We start from the raw sequence: 21024 nt of genomic DNA, 5'->3' as shown, positions 1-21024 counted from the left end.
AATACCTTCTCTCCTGTCGACACTTATCCCTTGATCACTCATTAAAGACAAACGAAATTTACACGGCCTTTCCCTTTTTGTCGTATCAGTTATGAAGGTTTCAAACTCCGATATTAGCATTCTTATTGTTGGAGGTGGACTTGCTGGCCTGGCTAATAAGGGGATCTCATTGTTGTAGGAACCAGTGCACTGAGGACTGCCAAAAAAAATGGCCTGGTTTCTTAGACAACCTCCGGGGAAATGCCTATCACGTGCCCTCGGCCAAGGTCTTCAAGTTTGATGGAACCTATGTCTGTGAAGCACCTCTTGGACAGCCTGGCTACCCTTCAGTGACTATTTCACGCGCAGAATTTCAACAGCTCTATAGCTACGTTGTGAGCCTCGGAATCCCTGTTGGGTTCAACCACTCTGTCTCTTCTTACTATGAGACAGGAGAGAAGGGTGTTGTCTTTTCTGATGGAAGGAAGATACAGGCAGATGTCGTTGTTGCCACTGATGGTGTCGGTAGCATATCTTGGGAAATAGTGTCGGGGAAGAAAGATCGACCTATCAGCAGTAGCTACGCGATATACAGAGTGACTTATCCAGTTGAGCCCGCTCTCAAAAACCCAATCATTGCCGCGGAATATGACAATGACAATGACCGCATGTCAATCTTCGTTGGCCCTGATGCCCACATGATCACTAGGAGAAAAGGGCAGAATATCAACTGGTTCATGGCCTACAAGGTAAGATTTTGACACCAGCTCTGATTCTGCCTTGGCCTGCACCTATGCTAACACCAATTCCAAAGGATGATGGAAACGCGGATGAAAGTTGGTTAAAGTCTGCACCGGCTGATAAAGCATTGAAGCATATCACATGCTGGACACCGCTTCTGGAAGAGCTTGTGAAGGAAACACCACACAACTCAGTCCTTGATTGGAAGCTCTTGTGGAGGAACCCACAGCTGAATGGGTCCCGCCTAATGGGCGAGTCATTAAAATAGGGGATTCTGCCCACTCATTTCTACCTTCTCCGGGTAGCGGAGCAACAATGGCATGGGAGGATGCATTTTTCCTTATTGCTTGCCTTGAAAAAGGACGCAAGGAAGGTATTCCCGCATCCCTTCGGGTACACAATCTATTGAGGTGAGCTTTGACATCTTCGCTATCTTCATATCTTAGATTTTAGCAGGTACTCGGCCCAACGCACGGCCCAACTCCCTCATAAATATGTGAAGGGCTACAGTCGAATTGATTCAATTGAACGGTGCCTGCATGCTGTTTAATTAAAGCTTAAGGAGTTATACTGTGTGGGTGTTCACAACATCCAGATCCCGAAGTAGCCACTACATCAAATAGTTATGCTGAATTCCCTATGAAGGGTAGACTTCGCGAAAAACCGCAATTGAGGCCAAACCTTCGCCTAACTCCCAAAAAAAACCATTTACAGCCCATTTTTGCATAATTCTGCATAATTCTACATAGATTTATGATAATCAATTTACAGTATTGTAGCCTATTAGTATTAGTAAAAGTTTTATCATTTTTGGACTTTAATTACTAGTAAATTAATGTTATATCTAAATTTATATAGATATGGGATTTACTAAAATTACAAATCTTGTAATTAATAAACCAATTTCGACCGACCCCACATACCATTGCGGTTTATAGTCCTCGCCCCAAAGCCCGCCCTAATTGCGGTTTATGGGTTTGTGTAACAGGCTAATGCCAGTACCAAGACTCGGGCTCTGTCAGTATTCACCGCCTTAGGAGAACACAACATCACCGTCGAACAACATACATTAAGTCGCTAGACAAGAGCGGGGCTACCCCAGAACGAGGGTCGGTCAATAGATGATCGGCGCTAACGTCTTGGCGTGGGGCTAGAAAAGAGGTATAAGTGTGTGTGCGTCAAGCCGATTTTGAGAATAACTATCATGTGCTAGATAAGCGATTGATATACGTGTGCGGAATGCAGTCGACAGCGCATGTCGAGACTTACGTTCGAACTTTTACCTTAACCTTCACTTAAAACCCATCACCTGCCTGCTCGATGCTCGTTTTCACCTTCAGCTAGACCTCACCATACCTAACCCTTGCGGAATTGATCGGCTGGTGATCATCTAAGTATCTCCGATAGTTATAAGGAGGCAGGCATTTTTAAACATGTAAGGGAGGTGATATCATATATGGATGTCACTAGATACTGGTCTATGGTAAGGTTTTGTATACCATCTCTAAACCCTTGCTTTGCTTACTTATAGTCTTCCTAGGCTGTCTCATAGTATATATTAAGGTCCTCCACCACCTGAATAAAGTAACTCTATCACTTCTGCGAAATCTCATATTCCTCTACCAGTCACCAATTCTTCAGGAGCCAATTTTCAAAATGAAGTTCTTCATCGTCCTATCTGCAGTTCTCTTTGCCGCCTTTGCAGTAGCAGCGCCTTTAAAAGACAGCTCGCAGGACGAAGCTGCAATTGAAAAGAGACAGGTATGGAAATCAATATTACATATCTACTGGCGTGAGTAGAAGCATACAGAGCTAACTGAGATGGGATAGGATGTATGGAAATCAATATTACATATCCACTGGCGTGAGTAGAAGCATACAGAGCTAACTGAGATGGGATAGGATGTACGGAAATCAATATTACATATCGACTAGCGTGAGTAGAAGCATACAGAGCTAACTGAGATGGGATAGGGACCGTCTGTACGTGGTTCCCCCACACCGATAGGCTGATAAATATAGGGCTGACTGGGATGGGATATGAATAGTGTGTAAGTGATTGATCTATATTTGACTGATACGGCTGATATATGTATGGCTGACTGAGATGGGATATGGATAGGAAGTAAGTGGTTCTACACTTCAGAGATAGGTTGATATACACAGAGCTAACCGAGATGGGGTGTGGATAGATTGTAAGTATTTGATCTATACTTGAGAGATAGGTTGATATACACAGAGCTAACCGAGATGGGGTGTGGATAGTATGTAAGTATTTGGTCTATACTTGTGAGATAGGTTGATGGTTACAGATCTGACTAAGATGGGGTGTGGATAGTGTGTAAGTGGTTCCCCTGCACTTGAAAGACAGGTTGATATATACGTGGCTGACTATGATGGGGTATGGATAGGGTGTAAGTGATGCTTTTACACTTAAAAGACAGGTTGATATATACAGGGCTGACGAAGATGGGGTATGAATAGAAAGTAAGTGGTTCCCTTGCACATGAGAGATAGGTTGATATATACAGGGCTGACTGAGATGGGGTATGAATAGAATGTAAGTGGTTCCCCTGCACATGAGAGATAGGTTGATATATACAGGGCTGACTGAGATTGGATGTGGATAGGGTGTAAGTGATGTTTTTACACTTAAAAGACAGGTTGATATATATAAGGCTGACGAAGACGGGGTGTGGATAGTGTGTAAGTGGTTTCTTTGCACTTGGGAGATAAATTGATGCATACAGGGCTAACAGAGATGGGATATGGATAGGAAGTAAGTGATTTCTCTAAACTCAAGAGATTGATTGATATATACAAGGCTAATAGAGATGGGATGCGGATAGGAGGTAAGTGATTTCTTTATGCTTAAGAGACAAGTTGATATATACAAGGCTGACTAAGATGGGATGTGGAAAGCTTGTGAGTATTTGACCTATACCTGAGACATAGGTTGATGGATACAGAGCTGACCAAGATGGGGTGTGGATAGTGTGTAAGTGATTGACCTGTACTTGAGGTGTTTCGACTAATGTACCCGAGTAAATTCTCCGGTTACGCACGGCGGGCCTGGGGCAATTTGAGGAATATAGGAACAGGTACTCACAATGGACGACTGTTCTCTGACGTCTGTCGTTGCTACCACGACGTATCAAAACGTGATACACGCCCAACGTTTTGGAATTTGCTATAAACCAGTGGGGGGTTTCTACCAGGTTTTGTTTGGCCTTGGTATTGGTTTTCCCTGTTAAGTTAGGTTTTCCAGTACTGTTATGCGAATGCAAAGGCCCAGTCTTTTATTTTATAAGAGTAATCTCCGAACATAGTATTCGGCTTTCAAAATATTCTTCGCAGATGCGATTAAACTCACTGTGAAACATTTCTCGGCCGGTAGTAGGCCAGGGGAAGGGGGAGCAGCTACGCGGGGATCTAAAGACGAAATCCATTTTTCAAGCGATTACACTTCAATTTCTGTCAATTCATGGCTGTTGGGGCGAGATAAGGTTGATATAGACAAGATTGGTTTATAATGACTATAAAAGAGTCTATCAAATTTGTTAAGTAGTTTCATAGAAATTCAAATCAAGAAGTGTACTATCGTCATCCATATTATCCTCGCTCTACTGGATGACTCTGTGGTAATCTTCTCATATAATTCTGGCGTCATCTTATGGCAAGGAAGCTGTTTATATCAGAACCAGCAAAAAGTACGCGAACTAGTATATATTTAGGACGAATGATGACTATATGGATGGATCTAATATCAGAATTATATTAACCAACCAATAGTGAACCCAACCAAATATATACTAACGATAACGGAAATCAACCATAAATCTACCTATAGAATATATATCCAGAGTAACCTCATCTATGATTTCTTGCCCTATTTAGAGTTTGACTGATTAAACGCAGACGACGAACCAGACTTCCCAATCGCGACGCCCTCCGGCGAGATAGCCGGTGCCATATCCATCGGGGGAAGCTCCATAGTCTTGAATATCGCCTCCTTGAGGGAGAGTAGAGGGAAGCGTTTCTAGATCTCGCCAAGGGAATACTTGCTAATATTTTTTTCTTCAATTAAAGCAGACAAGCGCCTGATTGCTACGAGCGCTTGCTAGCGGAATGACACAAAATCATGGTTGATCCCAGTTCATCTAATAGAGTCTGTTGATCTATTTTTAATTGGAAAGTAGCAGTATTATATCTCAAATAGGATCTAAGATATCAAATTAAATCGAATAAAATAAATTCCTAAGGTATTTCCAAAGCGGTATTTCACCCGTTGAACATTCCCCACGAGCAACCGAGGAACAATGGGAATAAATCAATCATCTCAATGGATTAAAGTCTAAAACCCTCTATAACAGGCAGCCTCCTATCTGAACACCATCTCCATCAGTAAAAGTTTTTATTAAAGTGGGAGAATCATATTCTCGGTAAAAATCAATATCCGATAATCAATTGTTAACATAGACCCTCGTATCTAGCTCTTTTCACTAAACATTATGATTGTCTGACTTTGCTTCCTTCTTCGTACAATTTTTAGTGTTTCTTCAGTCCTAATTTGTGGCAGTTACACGCCGAATCTTGACCAAAAGTCGGTTCCCCTTGTGAAAGAGGTGGTTAGTGGCTATAGTCTACAGTTTCAAAGCCTCACTATTATCGCTGCTGGTCGCTTTCTCGGACTGATTAGTAATGAATGGGGGTAAAGGGCATGAATAAAATCTGACATTTTCCGTCCTTTCTATCCTTGTGGCTAGGTACATCCTTATCTGAGGGAAAATGGTTAATGGATGGGTCTTCGCAGGCAGGTGGTTTAGTCAGCGTTAGGATAGAGGTTCAATCAACAGCTTTACCCTCGTCCGCTGGGGTAGATTCATCGATCAATATGTCCCTCTAGGACTCTGGTGTAACCAAAACCTCAATGCCGATATTAGTCGTCTCGTCCGCTAGGAGATCACGGCTTTCACAGAACAGTTTATCCCACCTGAGCTCTGGCGTGGCTTTGATATCGGTGTCCAAAGCAGAGTTGAGCTGCTTTTCCTCGAAGTAACCATAGTCCTCTTCAACATAGATCACGATGGGGTTAAATTCCGATCCTAATAGAGCATCATCGTCATCAATCATGAGTAGAACTACCGTGGGCCGGTTAGGATGGTCTATAAAGATTAATTATCTCACGTTAACGCGGTCAACACATTCATTTCTATAGATATCTCACCGAATGCTTCGCGCGTGTCGTTTATAGAGGGTCCTATACTGACTAAAGTGAGAAAAGGAGTTTAAATACCATACCTAAACTCCTTGCTCTTATATCCTGGCTTTACACCTATCTACTGATTAATTACGCTATGTTTAACCTAGAGGCAGAGTATAAGTTATGCGGTAGAGTTTTGACCGAATAAAGCCTCCCTCTAATCGTTTTGCCACCACAAAGCCTACTCTCTATCTGCTCTAATGACTATGTCGTGCTATTCCTATGGGTTATATCTCATTATACCGCTTATGGCCGCTGCTGCCATCGCCGGGTTAGTAGTGCTGCGCCTACTAATCGTTCCGTGGCCTAAGATAAAAGGCGAAACGCATAGGATCCTATTACTATAATGTAACCCTGGTTTTTATGCCAGGATCTCGTTTCGTATGATAATCAATCGCGAGGCGACGAGCATTCTAGTAAGCCGTCATGATAATAGGTTAGGCGTAGATATCTAGAAACGATCGAGCGCTAGTACGGCTTATATATCGAGTCCTAACTTCCAGACTTTAAAGGCTGCGCTAGACTTAACTGACCTATCGTGTAACCTGTAGGTGTTAGCATCACGAACGAAAACTATGCGATCGAATCGAGCAGTGTATCCATTGTTGGGTGTTCTAACCTCAAAGCAGATTTTAGGGACCCGCTGCGTAAGGCGATTTTCTAGACGTGAGAGATTTAGCGCAGCGGGCTAAGAGTAAAATTGCCTCAAATTAATCGTACTAGTCGGAGTAACGGAGATAGGGAAGAGGGAGTGAAAGCAGTGCAAATTGCTTGAGGGGTCCGACTAGTCGCCACGAGAGTAACGCAAATGGCAGAGCTCGGTGATCTGGATGAATTAGAAAAATACCAGATCAACCTTGATAGGAGGTAAGAAACGACTAAAATACAGGGGGCCAGGGAGGGTTTTAAAGAACCGCGCACGGGAACGGAGACGGATAAAGAGCGCTAAATTAGAATTGTATAATCTAAGCAAAAAGGCACAAAGTTTCCATCTAATATCCGATATGGCGTAATCCAGGGGGACAGCGGAAAGACCACAGTTGTGCGTGGTGTTGTGGGAGGTAATCGTGGTGATTCCGTATAGGCGATTCAAATTTAGATTTTCACTGTGCGCTTACTCTTGCTCACAAGCCGACAACGATGGGCAAGACAGCAGCGGAGAGCATCTTGGTATCACCAAACCAAAATCGTTCTTCACAGAGGTATCTCCGTCACCTTGGGCTGCATCTGGGGTATTATCATCAAGCGAGGCATCTGGCCAATTCGCGCATGGATAAAGCTGAATACTACATTACATCTGCTATGGCTTCGGCTGCTATTCGTTTGGGAATCAGATCCCTTAGGCACTATAGTCACAGCAAGAGGTAAACGTACCTGGTTGTTTGCTGAGGTCTTAAGATAAATTCGAAATTGAGCGCCACCTTTTCCAACTCGAGCGGCTTCGGTAATCAGTTCAGCGCGCTCTACATTCGAATTGAAAAAGTGGTTTCTAGATTGTCATGGATAATTATATACGCTACTATATATATTGGTTCTGGGCATATCAGAGCGACAGCTCTGATACAATGGTGGTCTTTTGGCCCAGTGGGAGAATGTGCGCCCTGGCATATCCTTTACACTCGTTGATTTCTTCTTCTCTTTTTTCTTTGTTCTCTGTACTTAGTATTTTCAGTTGAATGCACTCTTTTTGTTCGAAGAACTGGCAGGTAACAGTTCCCGGTATACCTATTAAGCCTTAGCGTATCCGCTATACATTGGATTGCCTAGATGGGCGCCGAGTAACACTTCGGGAAAGCCTTTTAAGGCAATTAGACGAAAGAGTACAAGACTTAAGAGCACTTCTAGTGTAGATACAGATGAAACGCTTATAAAAAGGCTAAGTTTTCCCCTCAGTCTTAACTACCTAGGCTTTCTCTGATTTAGACACTCGGGAAGGGTTAAAATGGCGACCGATTAGAACGCATTTATTCGAGAGTCGGATACTTCAGTTATAGCTGACTATACGAAGCTAACGAAAGATAAACTCCGGGAGATCAGAAATAACTTTCGAATGTTTATATATCTCCCCTAGTTTTAATAATAAACAAAGGTCGTAGAGGGGCTTATAACCTTCTGAGCCTCCTATATTGGAAAACCGGCCACATGAGCTATGTACCTAGATATGATTCCGAAGCCATTCAGCATGTGAAAATAAGCCAGCCTGCAGAGTAATGCTACATGTATTACTTGAGATAATGGGTGGCGTTGGTGACTGAACATTCGTGATACTATGACCACATGATAGTTACTTACACCCTCGAGAGCCAGAGAGTAGCAAGAGATAGTGAAGAAATTATTCATTCCGACTGCAGCAATTTGGAATGAACTTAATTCTAACTGATTACGAGCATTTACCACTGCCATTTCTCCGGGTGGAGGTACCAGTCTCCTTCTTCACTCGGTTCCGCCAGTTCAAACTCGACGTAACGAGCCTCTGACCATTCAATTTTACCGATAATTGGCCATCCCATTCGGAACCCCGAGATATAACTAAAATCCGTTAGTAAATATTTTCAACGCATTTATAGGGCATGACGTACAGGTTGCCTGTGGACTGATCGAAAATGATTTTCGAGATCCTGGATTGGCCTAGTGCTATCCCGCAACTAAGTAGCTGTCTTTTGATTATGTCAATATCCCATCTACCTGCCTGAGATTTGCATAGACTTACTCATAGGCGTCGCGGAACTTAGCACGGATGTCTTTGCGCGCGGTGATATCCAAGGCCCAGAAGAATTCCTTTGTTATAGGCTCCCCTGGGACCTTTTCCCACACAATGTATCTAATGTAGCCGCCAGGAAGGAGGTCGTTATCTCCTTGTGTGCTTTCTGCGTGGCCAAGAAAGCGAGGAACGGCGCCACACCCTCCATTCTGTAACATTTTAAAGGACTCAAGCTCGCCACAAACTCCAGGAGTAACGGCTTGTCTAGCCAGAGTGTCGTGGTCAGCGTCTTCCGTTCCAGTGATAGGAATCTGTTGATAGATTCGCATGAACGCTATCTGGTTTGGGTCCCCTATAAAGTGGCACAGGAACTTGCCAACGGTCTTAGCTGAACTGCGGCCCATCTTAACATCGTGGTCTGTCATAGGGGCTGCCCTCTCCGTGAGTTTCTTCGTGATGACCCACGTTCGGGAGACTGCTGACGAGGTAGACACGACAGTCATTGGAGATGCCACTAGGGTAGATGGTGTGGTGGGGGAGGTCGTAATGTGAGAAGGCTCAGTGGAAGGGGCAAGGGAGGTAGATTGTGGTGACGCGCCATCCGAGACAAGGTCGTATGTGGTAACCGTAGTACCTATAAGGCCACGGAGTAATCGAGCATCGAAGCAGGTCATTCTGGTATTAGATGCCATGGCGAGGACTGCAAAAAGTAGGATTTTGGAAAGCAAGATGGCTTGACAGCGATGGGTGTTCAGCTTAGGGGAAGAGTGAACACAAGTGAACACAACTATAAGTGATAACATGGAAGGTCATGTGAGCAATGGCAGCTATCACTCGCTGACTTTGCCCGATCTTTTTTTCTATATCTAGGCATAGACATCCTGCTTCTTCCTCCCTTATTAGCTCTAAACTATCTGCTCAATTTCTATCCTTGTTCTGGCTCTCTCTTTTTCTCCCCGTGTATCGTATGTGCTGATATCTTCCATCGACATCCATATACTCCACATTAGGGCGTGCCAAGCTACAACATGGTGTGGGTCACTCGAATAACGCTAATCCTGGTATGTACCTCTTTTCTCCGCCAGATTCACGGACGCCAAGAAGGTATCGATGGTAGCAAATCCTCTCCTACACCATTAATATATCTTCAACCGCAACCTACTTTCAAAAGATTCGATACCATATATGCTTGGATACCAGTCATGGACGGGAAATGTCTATTAAGACTCAATTTCATCCTCTTCTGCGTTCCTCTAAGGCTCATGCAGTACACATAGGAGTTACAGCATACACTTCAAATTTTGGAGTAGAGAGTAACGAATAGCTTTCACTGCGACCAAATACGCTGGAAACCTGTCTGGGACAAAGAAAAATCTTACTTGATAGTCACAGTCGAGGGAAGCGGTACATCTGTCCGGGGCCTATAAACAATGTGTACGGAATGGACACAGAACATACCCAAGATGTGCTTAATTCGAATGTGCGGAAGTCCTGAAACATTAGATATCTACAATTCACCCTGTTGACATGTTATTGACGGGCCCCTGGTTCAACGTATTGAGGCCCACATAGAAAAAACATTGCTTCACAGAAACAACAGGGGAAGTGGTCATGCGTTTATCATAAGTGGTGGACGACAAGATCACAGGAGAATACTCAATCCTCCATACGCCATTATTGTCCACGACTTGTCGCAAGAAGATCGTGTCTTCGTATGTGCTGAGAAAGCCATACATGCATCCCAGATCCTTCATATACATGATAGGCTGGGCCAATGTCTCTCTCAAAAGCCTCATATTGGCAATCCTTCGTTTCATCTGATGCTCGCCAATCCAGGGTGCCTTGAGCTCCCCCACGATCTTTAAGGCGTGGTTGATGTCCTTCAGTATCACGTCAGGTGTGCCGGGGTATATAGACTGGATACATTTAAAATCTGCGAAACGGATGTTTATTTTTTCCTCGGTGGTAGATTGTGACTCGAAGATAGTGTTAAGTACGTCCCCAAAGAACTTTTGGAAGCGGCCTTGGACACCGTGTTCATCGCCAACCTCGACATTTCCATACGCATACAGATCTCGAGCTTGAATCATGTAACCCAGAGTCTGTTGTCGCCAGGTACGGTTCTCATGGCATGCCTGAACAGCACTGAGGAAGCCTGGCCATGGCTGGAGATCACCGACAAAGTAGATGCTGTGCAAAGCACTCGAGTTTGTATGGTGCTGGGACGTGTTTAGGGCTGGAGCAGCGGACTCAACAGCTTTCTTCAGGTTGATCGTGCTTGGCATTTTGCGAGATGCGACGCAGTTGACGAGGGAGACTATCAGCGACGTACTATGTTAGCAGTCCACACTTGCGCAAATAAGTGCTCTATCCATGTAGTGCGTACGAGCTCGAGCGGACTTAAAGGTTGAAAGACCAAGGCTAGGAGAAGAGACAGGAGTTGTTTGTTAGTTGCTCAAGTGAGAAAACGAGAGTATGCGAGCGTTGGGCATAACTTCATTTCGAGAAAATCGGTTTTAGCCCTTCTTTCCTTTCCTTTCCTTTACCTCTCACTTTCAAATCAAAACTTCATGTGTGTTAGCAAAGGCTCTTCTAAACTCCCGTTATCTCAGCCCTAATAACATTAATCAATAACCCACGCTCTTTCCTAAGACTCCTGCCTACCGCGGTGACGATGAGCTCTTGCGAACTTCTTGCCTAAGGATTCGCGAGAATCTGAGATTTTCCAATGATTTGCCCAGCACTCTATATGAAGAAGTGGACACATAGTAAGGGAGAATCTGCATATATAGAACATGTTCTTCTGCGCAGCAGTCGCCTGCGGCGGCGGGCGCTCGATTATTTCTAGACTAGTAAGACGTATGAGATAAATCTGGATCTTGATATTGCTATATCTCGAACATCAGCCCCTGCGGAGAAATATCGGCCTTCGCCCGTCAACGTGGTGAATACTGTCCTTGGATGCTTGTCTAGCTCGCGAAATTTCATCCTTAGTTACATTAAACTTCCTTACTAGTGTCTACATGGCTTAGCTTATGTTGACCGACCTAGCTGGAGGTGCTCTAGTGAAGTAGACTGGGAGTAGATGGCTCGCTCTATAATAGGAGGAAAGGGTAGGGTATCCTCCCCAGGTATACAATGAAACACTTCCTATAGCCCCTTCTTCGATAGAATGGTTTTAAAGCTCCTATGGTGCGATTCTACCATTACTATATCAATATTGCTCTCAGCAAACATGTCGGTTAAGTGTGGTGTATACTGTCGACCAGTCTATACTAGACTGCGGCATATCCTCCCCATTAGATATCGGATCATATACCATATCCTCAATGAGGATATCCCCGGATATCCGCCTGGATATGAGGATATTTTGCGATATCCGCAGTAGCATAAATTTCGCTTAACTATCTACTTCGGTGTAGCCATGTACCTCTTATGCAGCTTATCGATTGATTTTTCAAAACAAAAGAATACATATGTTCGGTCCTAACCATACTAACTACCTTATCTACCCCATTCCTTAATGAAATATTTAAAGCTTGGTAATGGCAGTATCGTAGTCAAAAAAGTCACCGGAGCCGGACTCGAGAGTTACCAATTCAGGATTAAGAGAACCGAGCTAAATTAAATTTACTAAGAGATCCATTTTATCGTTATGTTAAGAAAGTCGATTGCGAAGAGAGGGTTAAAGACCTTTGCGGAACCTGGATATCTTTGTGATGCCTGGCCACCCCTAACCTCTAGCTTCGTAAAGAACGCGCTCGAACTTAACGATCTAAACGGCGAGGGATTCGTCAGTGGAATACTTAATCGAAAGGAGACAGTCTTTGGCTTCTTGAGTCTTGTTTAGGTTGTCGTACACACGTCGAAGTTAATCGAGGATGGTATAATAGTCGTGGATACCGGAATCGCGTGTAGAAGCGAGTTATGGAAGAACCATTGCTTAAACTTGACTTACGAGATTGAAAAAGACGTAATAAAATTGAGCTATAAGTTTCCCGATAGCTAGTCCGTCGATAGCGAGTTTTACACGGATCGAAGTATCCCACGTATTGTACTTAAATGATTATCCTGTATCGAGACGCCCCGCAGGAATTATTTTTGTTCGGCGTTGAGGCAATTATACAAAAACGATAGAAATATACTATTCGATGCATTTCTGAAGACAGTTAGGTTTGAGAACACAACCGAACTACCCCAGTGGTGGCCTTCGAATATCTCATATCAACACGACATCAGCCTGACAGACCCTGGTACGTGATCATACTTCTATAATCACATTATGCTGAGATTATTATGAGAAAAATGTGATACGCTCACTGCCATCCTTTGTAATTTCAATGTTGAGAAGCTTGAGAACACATTTGAGCTAAAGGAAGTCCGATTGCAACTTGAAACCGTGACATGCATTTACATGTTAGACACGTTCTTCGAAGCCCGAAAAATCCAAAATGCAGTCAAAAGTGGAGAGTTAGGTATAATCAAACCTTCGATCTTGTCAAATTGAAGTGCTTACATTTTAATACCCGTGCCGGATGCAACCATTCATTTGACCAACTACGCCAGGAATAATTCCAATCTATCGTCGCCGGCTTAAGTGTTCGCACTTTGCCATTGCCATACTGCAGACGAGGAGCATCCTGAGCTTGACTACATCAACCTCAGAGTTGCTAGCCTTGTCAATAAGCATGCGGGGTTCTCTTATTGGACCATATACAATCGCGATCAGACAATGGCATGCGCCGGCAGTGAATTATCGAGTGGCCCGGTTGATATCCGAGACGGTGAGCTGGCAGAGCGGTGTCGCGGTCCAGGAAATACGGGGAACTCATCTTGAGCGTAATTTTCGTAGCTAAGAAGAAAACCAGGCCGGACGAGGGGAGGGTAGCGCAGATTCGTCGCAAGATGGCAGAGGAGCTGACGAGTCATAAGGAAAAAAGTGGGTGGCGGAGCTCAGGAGCTCGGTGATCCGGGTTAATAGCAAAAATGCCTCACCTGCAAGGCCCTTCACCTGCAAGGCCCAAGAATAACCGGGAGACGAGGGCGAAAAGAAAATGACCTGGGTTGTTGGGTCGGGGGGGGGGGGGAACAGGGGACTATATACAACCACGCACGGGTACGCACAGTCAAGTGCGCTAAACCAGAAGGGTCAAAACTAAACTAAATTAATCTTGCACCATAGCAGTCCGATATGGTGTAGTGGCTAACATCGCCGTCTCTCACACGGCAGCCGGGGGTTCGATTCCCCCTATCGGAGTTTCTTTTTTCTTTTGTGTTTTTACGAGTACCCACTTGTGTATTGATTTTGCTTCTATTGAGTCCAGTTTGACCTGTTACAGAATGGGAATTGATACCCCGTATAACGGGCCAGACCCTTCACCAAGAGTGTTAAGTTCAGATAAACATTTCAGTTTGCCTAAATGACGATCTTGTCTTACTCTATAGAGACTGTCATCCACATATATCATCTATACTATTCGGTTTGGCCTCGGCGCGCCAATCTTGGAAAGATCCATAGATCGGTGACATAAGCTGCAGCAGAACGGGGATTGCTTTCAAGGTTAGGGTTTACGGTCTTATGAAGGAAAAGGCTAACACAAAGGTGAGACTTATAGGAACCAACTTGGCGATAGCTTGCACTCTAGGGTCATTCGATGAAGATTACCGGGTGGGATTGCCGGAAAATAAGTATGAAGTAATAGTATCGGAGGAATAGCGCCAGATAAATGAGCCCCTATAGTTCCTTGGTTTGAATGGCCGAGAGACTTCACACTGCATGAACCCCCCTAGGGTTGAAATAAAAACAGGGATAGTCGTTTCTTCGGCTTAAATTTGACATCGGCATCAACCGTGGAGCATAAACGTTTAACTCTATAAGGATGAAAAATTCGGAATACTACATACATACGAGGTAGATCTGAATAGTGACAAAAAGAGCCATGGAAGTGTATAATTATTCAACCAGGAAACACCCGCTTCATCAATATAGCCAGTTCCCTGTGTTGTGCAATGGTTAGTTATATAAAGTCAGTACAGTGCGGACCATTTCCATCTTCACACAGCTCTCACCCCATCGATCTGAAAAATAAAAACTCTCAAAAAATTCATCTTCGACCGATTATCCAAACAATCATGAAGGGTTTCATGGCAATATCTAGCGTTTTAGCCTTCATCGGCCTTGCAATTTGGCAGACCCAGACCACGTGCACTGCAGACGATGTTTTTAACTCGATCACTGCAGTTCAGCATTACGCAGCGGAAATGCAGTCTGTGACTAACACTTCAAATGAAGACATTGATCCTGCTGGACTGAGTTTGAATCTATGTTTTGATCCAACATCTTTTATACAAGGGCTCCGGTAAACTAACTGCGCTTCTGGCCTCGGCCATCTACAAAAACTTCGAAGGTGAAACCAAACACTTTATTGAGGATTTACAGTGCACTTTCAATGCGACCACAGAGGAGTAGACCGCTATTTGCAGTGCTTATGAAGAAGTTAGTTGAGCTCCGACCTTGTGTGTGGAACCAACCCGCTGACATATTATCTTCCTATGCAATCAGTTCGTGACAGCACAGCTGGGTTACCTCTACGTGGCCGATGGACGCGAATTCTACGAGCAAAATGGACATGGAAAAAAGCTGTGAAGATGCATGGATATATTCTGCAGGCGCAGCAGGGTTCAGAGGTAATTTATAAGCACATCTTCCTCGGTTATGGTCTAACAGGCAATACAGAGCTATACAGCTGAGGTCAAAGAAGCAGCTCTATCATGTGCAGGCCGCATTGATACAGCTTATGTACCGCTGGGTGAGCAGCTTCAAACTCTGCTCCAGGCTTACCCCGACACGGCTTAGTCGAAGAGAAGAGCTGTCATATCTAGGCTAGGGGCTCTAATGTCTAGTCTAAGAGAGGGAAGAAACGAAACCTGATTTTGATGTGAATTACTGTTCCAGAATGTCCTTGCTAGTGTCAGATGTTGAAGTCTTTGCTAATCTATATTATTTGGAAGAAATGTTTTAGCAAAGCTAGCTTCATCGACTGGGATTTTTACTTGGTTATCACTACCAATACGTTAGCCTGGAGATCAAGTATATTCTAATGCTATTCCATGCTCTGTAGCTCAATACAGTGCTAAAAGAACAAAAAAAAGAAAAAAAAGGAAGATATTGTATAAGGGAGAAAAACAGTAAACCATAATTCGTATATATATATATATGGCATGGAACAATAATAGGACAGAAGGTATCATGAGAAAATAAACAAAACGTAAGACTAAAAGAATAACCACTGCCCAAACCTTTGAGCCTTACCCCAAATACCCGTCTTCTTCTCGGTAACCAGACCCTCAGCCCCATCCTCCTGAGAAGGATCATAGCGATCCGTCCTCAAATCCATATTAGATTTCCTAACAAAGCTAGTTCTCTTGACCAGCTTCCAAGCCAGGAACATGAAAATCATGATCGGAATCTCGATGTAGTACGAGACGAAGTCGACCTTCTTGAAATGTGGACTAAAGCACTTCCATCCCTGAACAAGCACAAGAACGATATTGAGTCCAACAGCAAAGATCGGACCATATGGATAAGTCCAATTCTTGAAAGGAAGGAGATGCTCAATACCCTGAGCCCGGATTGCGGAACGGAACCGCAGAGAAGCAAGGCCAATACAAATCCACGAGAGCTGATTCGAGACTCCGACAATATTCTGCAGCCAGGACCACAACTTTCCAGCGCCGATATAGCTGGCGCCGAAACAGAGACCGCTGATCACGGATGTTGCAAGGACAGCCACCCACGGAACGTGGAAACGGTTAAGATGACCGAAGAATTTGGGCGCATACCCTTCGATAGCAAGGGTGAATAGCAGCCGAGACCCAGCGAAGAGGGCATGATTCGCAGCGGAGATGACAGATGTCATGATGACGGCGTTGATAAAGCTGCCAGCAACTGCGGAACCGGCTTGCTGGAAGACGATTGTGAAAGGGCTGGTCCGTGTGTCGCCGGTTGAGAGGCCTGGGTAGTCATATGGTACATTCAGGCCGACGATGAGGATCGAGAGGAGGTAGAAGAGAAGAATGCGCCAGAAGACATTGCGAACAACTTTTGGCATTGTTTTCGCGGGGCTCTTGGTTTCACCAGCTGTGATGGCGATGGATTCGGTGCCGCCGCTGTTTGGATTGTTAGAATGAAACTCATTTGATAGAAGTGACGATGAGATAGGTTCACGTACTATGCGAAGGAGGCCGTGACGAATACTGATGCAAAGCCGCCGATTCCACCGACGAAGGGTGCCTCGCCTTTATTCCAGTTTTTACCGCCAATGTATTTGTGGTCTGTATTTCCGCCACAGTTGACAGCAATTCCGAGAATGATGAAGATCTAACAGGGAATTAGCAGGGCGTGCGGGTGTGTAAGAGAATGACACTTACAATGATGGTGATGACTTTGAGTAAACTCAACCAATATTCAACCTAGAGAGGAACGGTCAGATCAGATGCAATAGAGTGGAAACCATGCACACATACCTCGCCATAAACTTTCACAGACAAGATATTCAATGCAATGACAACAACCAAGAAGATTAGACTGATTGCCCAACCTGGGAAATTATCTGTCCAATACTGCAACAAAAGCTGTAAAGCTATAATATCCGAAGCAGTGGAGACAGCATCGTTGAACCAATAATTCCACGTCAATGCAAATCCAAGCGCATCATCCACGAAGCGACTGATAAAACAAGTCAGTAACCATCCGGTTAATTTAAACTCAAGCAATACTCACCCAGCATAAGTACAGAAAGATCCCGCAACAGGCATAAATGCGGCCATTTCACCGAGACACAACATAGTTATAAAGACAATAGCACCACAGACCGCGTATGCAATAAGCATTGAAGCAGGCCCGCCCTTGGACAGTGACGAGCCCGTTCCGAGGAACAAACCGGTTCCGATGGTACCGCCAATAGCGATCATCTGGACCTGACGTCCAGACAAGCGACGAGCCAGCTTGTCTGCGTTGACAATGGGGTTTGATTGGACATCATAGGCTGTAGCTTGAACCTTGGATGGCTCTGCTGCCGGGTATTTCTCAATGTCGACCATGATGAGATTGAGATGGATACGGAAGTATCCTCTGACATTATGTTAGTACGATGTACTATAGATGCATAAAAAAAAAAGGGTCGAATCGTTGTTGTTTACCTTGGTATGTAAGCTGTTTCAGCCCTAAGTCGCGTGACCCACACTAGCTTTGATACCCGACTATCAGATGCATCAACAGTCGAAATAAAGATGGACACAAGGACAAGGAAAAAAAAACATGAAAAAATCCGACATGTAATTAATGCCCCGATGGCGTGATTGTAGCCATCGATGAGTGGACGGGGCTTGACCGTCCAAATGCGACATTGATGTGTCAAGGAAATTGTCGACTCCACAAGCTTAGGCTGATTGGACTCTTCACGAGATTTAGAGCTTTATAGCTTGTTTATAGGCACATGGCACGTTATTTAGGTGCCGATTAGAGCTTATTTAGACTTCTATGTTATATTGTATCTCAATACATGGCTGAAAATTATTCGCTTCATATTCACTATGCTTTTAAACCTGGAAAAGAGATTTTGGTTGGGAAAATATACGCAAAGGACCTCAACCCATGAAAACATGAACAAAAATGTACATTAACCAAGCAAACCACTGGCCAAAGCCTCCAGATCTCCCAAAGTTTCGATAGGCTTGGAAACCTGGCTCTGCTTGCTTTTGGGCTCGTCGTCGCTGTCCGGCTCGGCAAACGAAACACGCTGCTTCTTGCTGGGCCGGGGCTCGTGGCGCTCCGAGGCATCTGAATCGGACCCGGGGATCTCGAAAGGCACATGGGGAAGATGCGAGAAAGCGCCTTCCTCCTCCGACATCTCGGCCTCGGCCTCGGCACGCTCGCGCGCCTTGCGCTTCTCCTTCTTCTCGCGCCGCTTCTCGCGCATAACCTCCTTGTCCTCGATATCGGCTTGCTGCGTGCGCGCCGTCTCGCTCTCGAGGAACTTCTCGCGCTGGACGTTGGCATCGCCACGGGCCTTGAACGCATCTTCGTCTTCCATTTCGTACACCTCGTGGGCAACGCCCTCGTCGTCGTAGACCAATTTCGTACCCTTGCCCTTGAACTTGAGAAGCTTCTTCTTCGACTTGAGCAGTTTCTCGCGTCGCTTCGAGTCGATGAGTAGTGGATCCTGGCCATCCAAGTGCACCATCTTGACACCCCGGGTGTCTTTGGTCTTGGGCTCGGCATCGGAATCCTCCGAGTCGGAAGAATCGCTCTTCTCGCCAAGATCTGCGTCGCCTGCGGCGAATCGGCGCTTGACTGAGAGGAAGTCGGCATCCTCGTCCGCCTCGTCGTCGATCTCGGCACCAGCGTCCTTGGGGGCATCGGTAGCCACCATCGTGCCATCGTCGTTGATGAGCTTCGAGTAGTGCTCCGCCAGCACGCCCTGGTTGCGTCGCTCGAACATACGGTCGTACCGTGTCCGCACCTCCTTCTCGTCCTTCTTATCCTTCTTCTCTGTGTCTGAGTCGTCATCACTGGACATGTGTGCCATTCTCCAGGATTCGTTCTTGCGCTCCTTCGCATCGTCACCCTTGATGAACTTGATGCGCGGGGCACCGGGAAGACCCAGACTGGCTGCATACTCTTCCAACGGCAGCTCCTTGATCTTAAAGGTCTCCTTGTCCTTTTGCACGTAAATCGACTTGACGTAGGAGATGAAAGCTTTCTGGCCCAGATACTTCAGCTCTGGATCCTTGAAACACATGTTTTGTAGCTGGTTCTTGACACTCTGCTGCTTGTTCGATTTGATATTGATCTTCTCAATGGGTACCTTCTTGTGCTCAAGCTGCTTGAGGAATCCCTTCTCCTCGCTAGGGTCTAGGAACAGCACGGCACGACCAACACGCTCGTAACGCGCTGTCCGTCCAACACGATGAATGTAGGTATCGGCATCTTCAGGGCAGTCCATTTGAATAACCCAATCGACAGCGGGGAAATCCAGACCACGAGCAACAACGTCGGTAGCGAAAAGAACGGCGTGTTGAGCCTGAGAGAACTTTGTGGTGATATCCAGTCGTCCACCCTGCTTCTGCCGCCCATGCAGGTGGAGCAAGGAAATACCAGGCTGCAATTGTCTTAGTGATTCGTATACATATCGAACTTGCTTGCCGGATGACAAGAAGACGACGGTCTTAGATTTGAGGTTGCTGCGAATGAAACTCCAAAGGGTATCAAGCTTCTGCGGGAGTGGAGTAACGGTGTAGTGTTGTTGGAGAGTGGAGGGAGTGGCGGAGGCGGCTGCTTCGTGGACCGAGACATATTCGGGTTCCTGCAGACTCAAACGAGCCAAATCACCGACCTTCTTGGTCTGTGTGGCACTGAACAGCATAGTCTGGCGCTGTTTAGGGAGATGGTCGAGAATAGCATCCACGGTCTTCTGGAAACCCATATCCATGATACGATCGGCTTCGTCCAGCACCAGCATCTGCAGGTTATTCGTCTCAAACATAGCCGTCTGATCCAAATGCTGCAGCATGCGACCGGGCGTGCAGACCAGGATGTTCATACGTCCCAGGCGATCTTGCTCCTCGCGCAGACTCTTTCCGCCAATAACCAACCCAGCAGAGAAATTGTGGTATCTTCCAATTTTGCGAAGCACCTCAAAGATCTGAATCGCTAATTCACGCGTAGGCGAAATAACGAGTGCACCGAGACCATCCAACTCGGTCCATTTCTTGCGATAGAGATTCTCGAGAATGGGTACTAGAAAGGCGAGGGTTTTTCCGCTACCGGTTTTGGCGGCACCGAGGATATCGCGCCCCTTGAATGCATAATTGATAGCACGCGATTGGATGTCGGTGAGAGTTTTGAAATGAGAGGCCGAGAGGCCTTTGGCTGTTGGTTCGGAGAGTGGGAGATCGGAGAAGTTTTTGACGGGGACTTTGAGATCGAGGTCCTCCACTTGTTTGACGAGGGTAGCTAAGCTATCCTCACCACGCTTCCTTTTCAAGACTCTCCCTGTGTCCTGATGAGTCTTGGACTTTCCTTTCACTGCTCGCGGCGCCATGATGTTTGAGTTGAATCTTGAAAGTTAGCGGGCGGTGAAAACATCTTTTTTTTCTTCTTGGGAGCGAAAAACGAAGGCGGTAGGTAAAGCGGTGAGTATCCAGCCAGGTACATATACAAAGTAGATCTTTTGATGCCTTCGTCTCATAATCTCGTCTTATATATGAAGTATCTGGTATCCTTTTGGGCCCACTAGATGTTTGGTTTTATCCAAGACTTTGTCATGGAGAGAAGCAT

General features: G+C 45.3%; 8 protein-coding genes across 8 annotated transcripts; 3 read left to right on the top strand and 5 right to left on the bottom strand.

Moving 5' to 3' along the window:
• Positions 1-119: 119 nt before the first annotated feature.
• Positions 120-988, top strand: N7447_010179 (FAD-dependent oxidoreductase; the record flags this gene model as incomplete). Its single annotated transcript, XM_057234441.1, has 2 exons — positions 120-728; positions 794-988. Coding segments are annotated over 2 exons (804 nt in total), but the record flags the coding sequence as incomplete, so codon positions are not given.
• A 47-nt stretch (positions 989-1035) lies between these two features.
• N7447_010178 (FAD binding domain protein) lies at positions 1036-1270 on the top strand (the record flags this gene model as incomplete). The annotated part of the gene is made up of 2 exons (XM_057234440.1): positions 1036-1130; positions 1177-1270. The coding sequence occupies 2 exons, from the start codon at positions 1036-1038 to the stop codon at positions 1268-1270; spliced, it is 189 nt and encodes a 62-aa protein (XP_057081724.1).
• Positions 1271-5622: 4352 nt separating this feature from the next.
• N7447_010177 (uncharacterized protein) lies at positions 5623-5853 on the bottom strand (the record flags this gene model as incomplete). The annotated part of the gene is made up of 1 exon (XM_057234439.1): positions 5623-5853. The coding sequence occupies one exon, from the start codon at positions 5851-5853 to the stop codon at positions 5623-5625; it is 231 nt and encodes a 76-aa protein (XP_057081723.1).
• A 2836-nt stretch (positions 5854-8689) lies between these two features.
• On the bottom strand, positions 8690-9376 carry N7447_010176 (uncharacterized protein; the record flags this gene model as incomplete). Its single annotated transcript, XM_057234438.1, has 1 exon — positions 8690-9376. One exon carries the CDS (start codon positions 9374-9376, stop codon positions 8690-8692), a length of 687 nt encoding a protein of 228 aa, XP_057081722.1.
• An 822-nt stretch (positions 9377-10198) lies between these two features.
• On the bottom strand, positions 10199-10969 carry N7447_010175 (uncharacterized protein; the record flags this gene model as incomplete). The annotated part of the gene is made up of 1 exon (XM_057234437.1): positions 10199-10969. One exon carries the CDS (start codon positions 10967-10969, stop codon positions 10199-10201), a length of 771 nt encoding a protein of 256 aa, XP_057081721.1.
• Positions 10970-14816: 3847 nt separating this feature from the next.
• N7447_010174 (uncharacterized protein) lies at positions 14817-15540 on the top strand (the record flags this gene model as incomplete). Its single annotated transcript, XM_057234436.1, has 4 exons — positions 14817-14950; positions 15124-15149; positions 15247-15371; positions 15412-15540. 4 exons carry the CDS (start codon positions 14817-14819, stop codon positions 15538-15540), a joined length of 414 nt encoding a protein of 137 aa, XP_057081720.1.
• A 418-nt stretch (positions 15541-15958) lies between these two features.
• Positions 15959-17786, bottom strand: N7447_010173 (amino acid permease; the record flags this gene model as incomplete). Its single annotated transcript, XM_057234435.1, has 5 exons — positions 15959-16853; positions 16916-17064; positions 17115-17156; positions 17211-17412; positions 17467-17786. The coding sequence occupies 5 exons, from the start codon at positions 17784-17786 to the stop codon at positions 15959-15961; spliced, it is 1608 nt and encodes a 535-aa protein (XP_057081719.1).
• A 578-nt stretch (positions 17787-18364) lies between these two features.
• On the bottom strand, positions 18365-20788 carry dbp4 (RNA-dependent ATPase HCA4; the record flags this gene model as incomplete). The annotated part of the gene is made up of 1 exon (XM_057234434.1): positions 18365-20788. The coding sequence occupies one exon, from the start codon at positions 20786-20788 to the stop codon at positions 18365-18367; it is 2424 nt and encodes an 807-aa protein (XP_057081718.1).
• Between the last annotated feature and the right edge of the window lie 236 nt (positions 20789-21024).

Source organism: Penicillium robsamsonii (genome assembly GCF_028829455.1).
Source record: "Penicillium robsamsonii strain IBT 29466 chromosome Unknown utg000006l_segment0_segment0, whole genome shotgun sequence".
NCBI lineage: Eukaryota > Fungi > Ascomycota > Eurotiomycetes > Eurotiales > Aspergillaceae > Penicillium > Penicillium robsamsonii.
The sequence above is the reverse complement of the archived record's forward strand: the minus strand, read 5'-3'. Positions and strand labels throughout refer to the sequence as shown.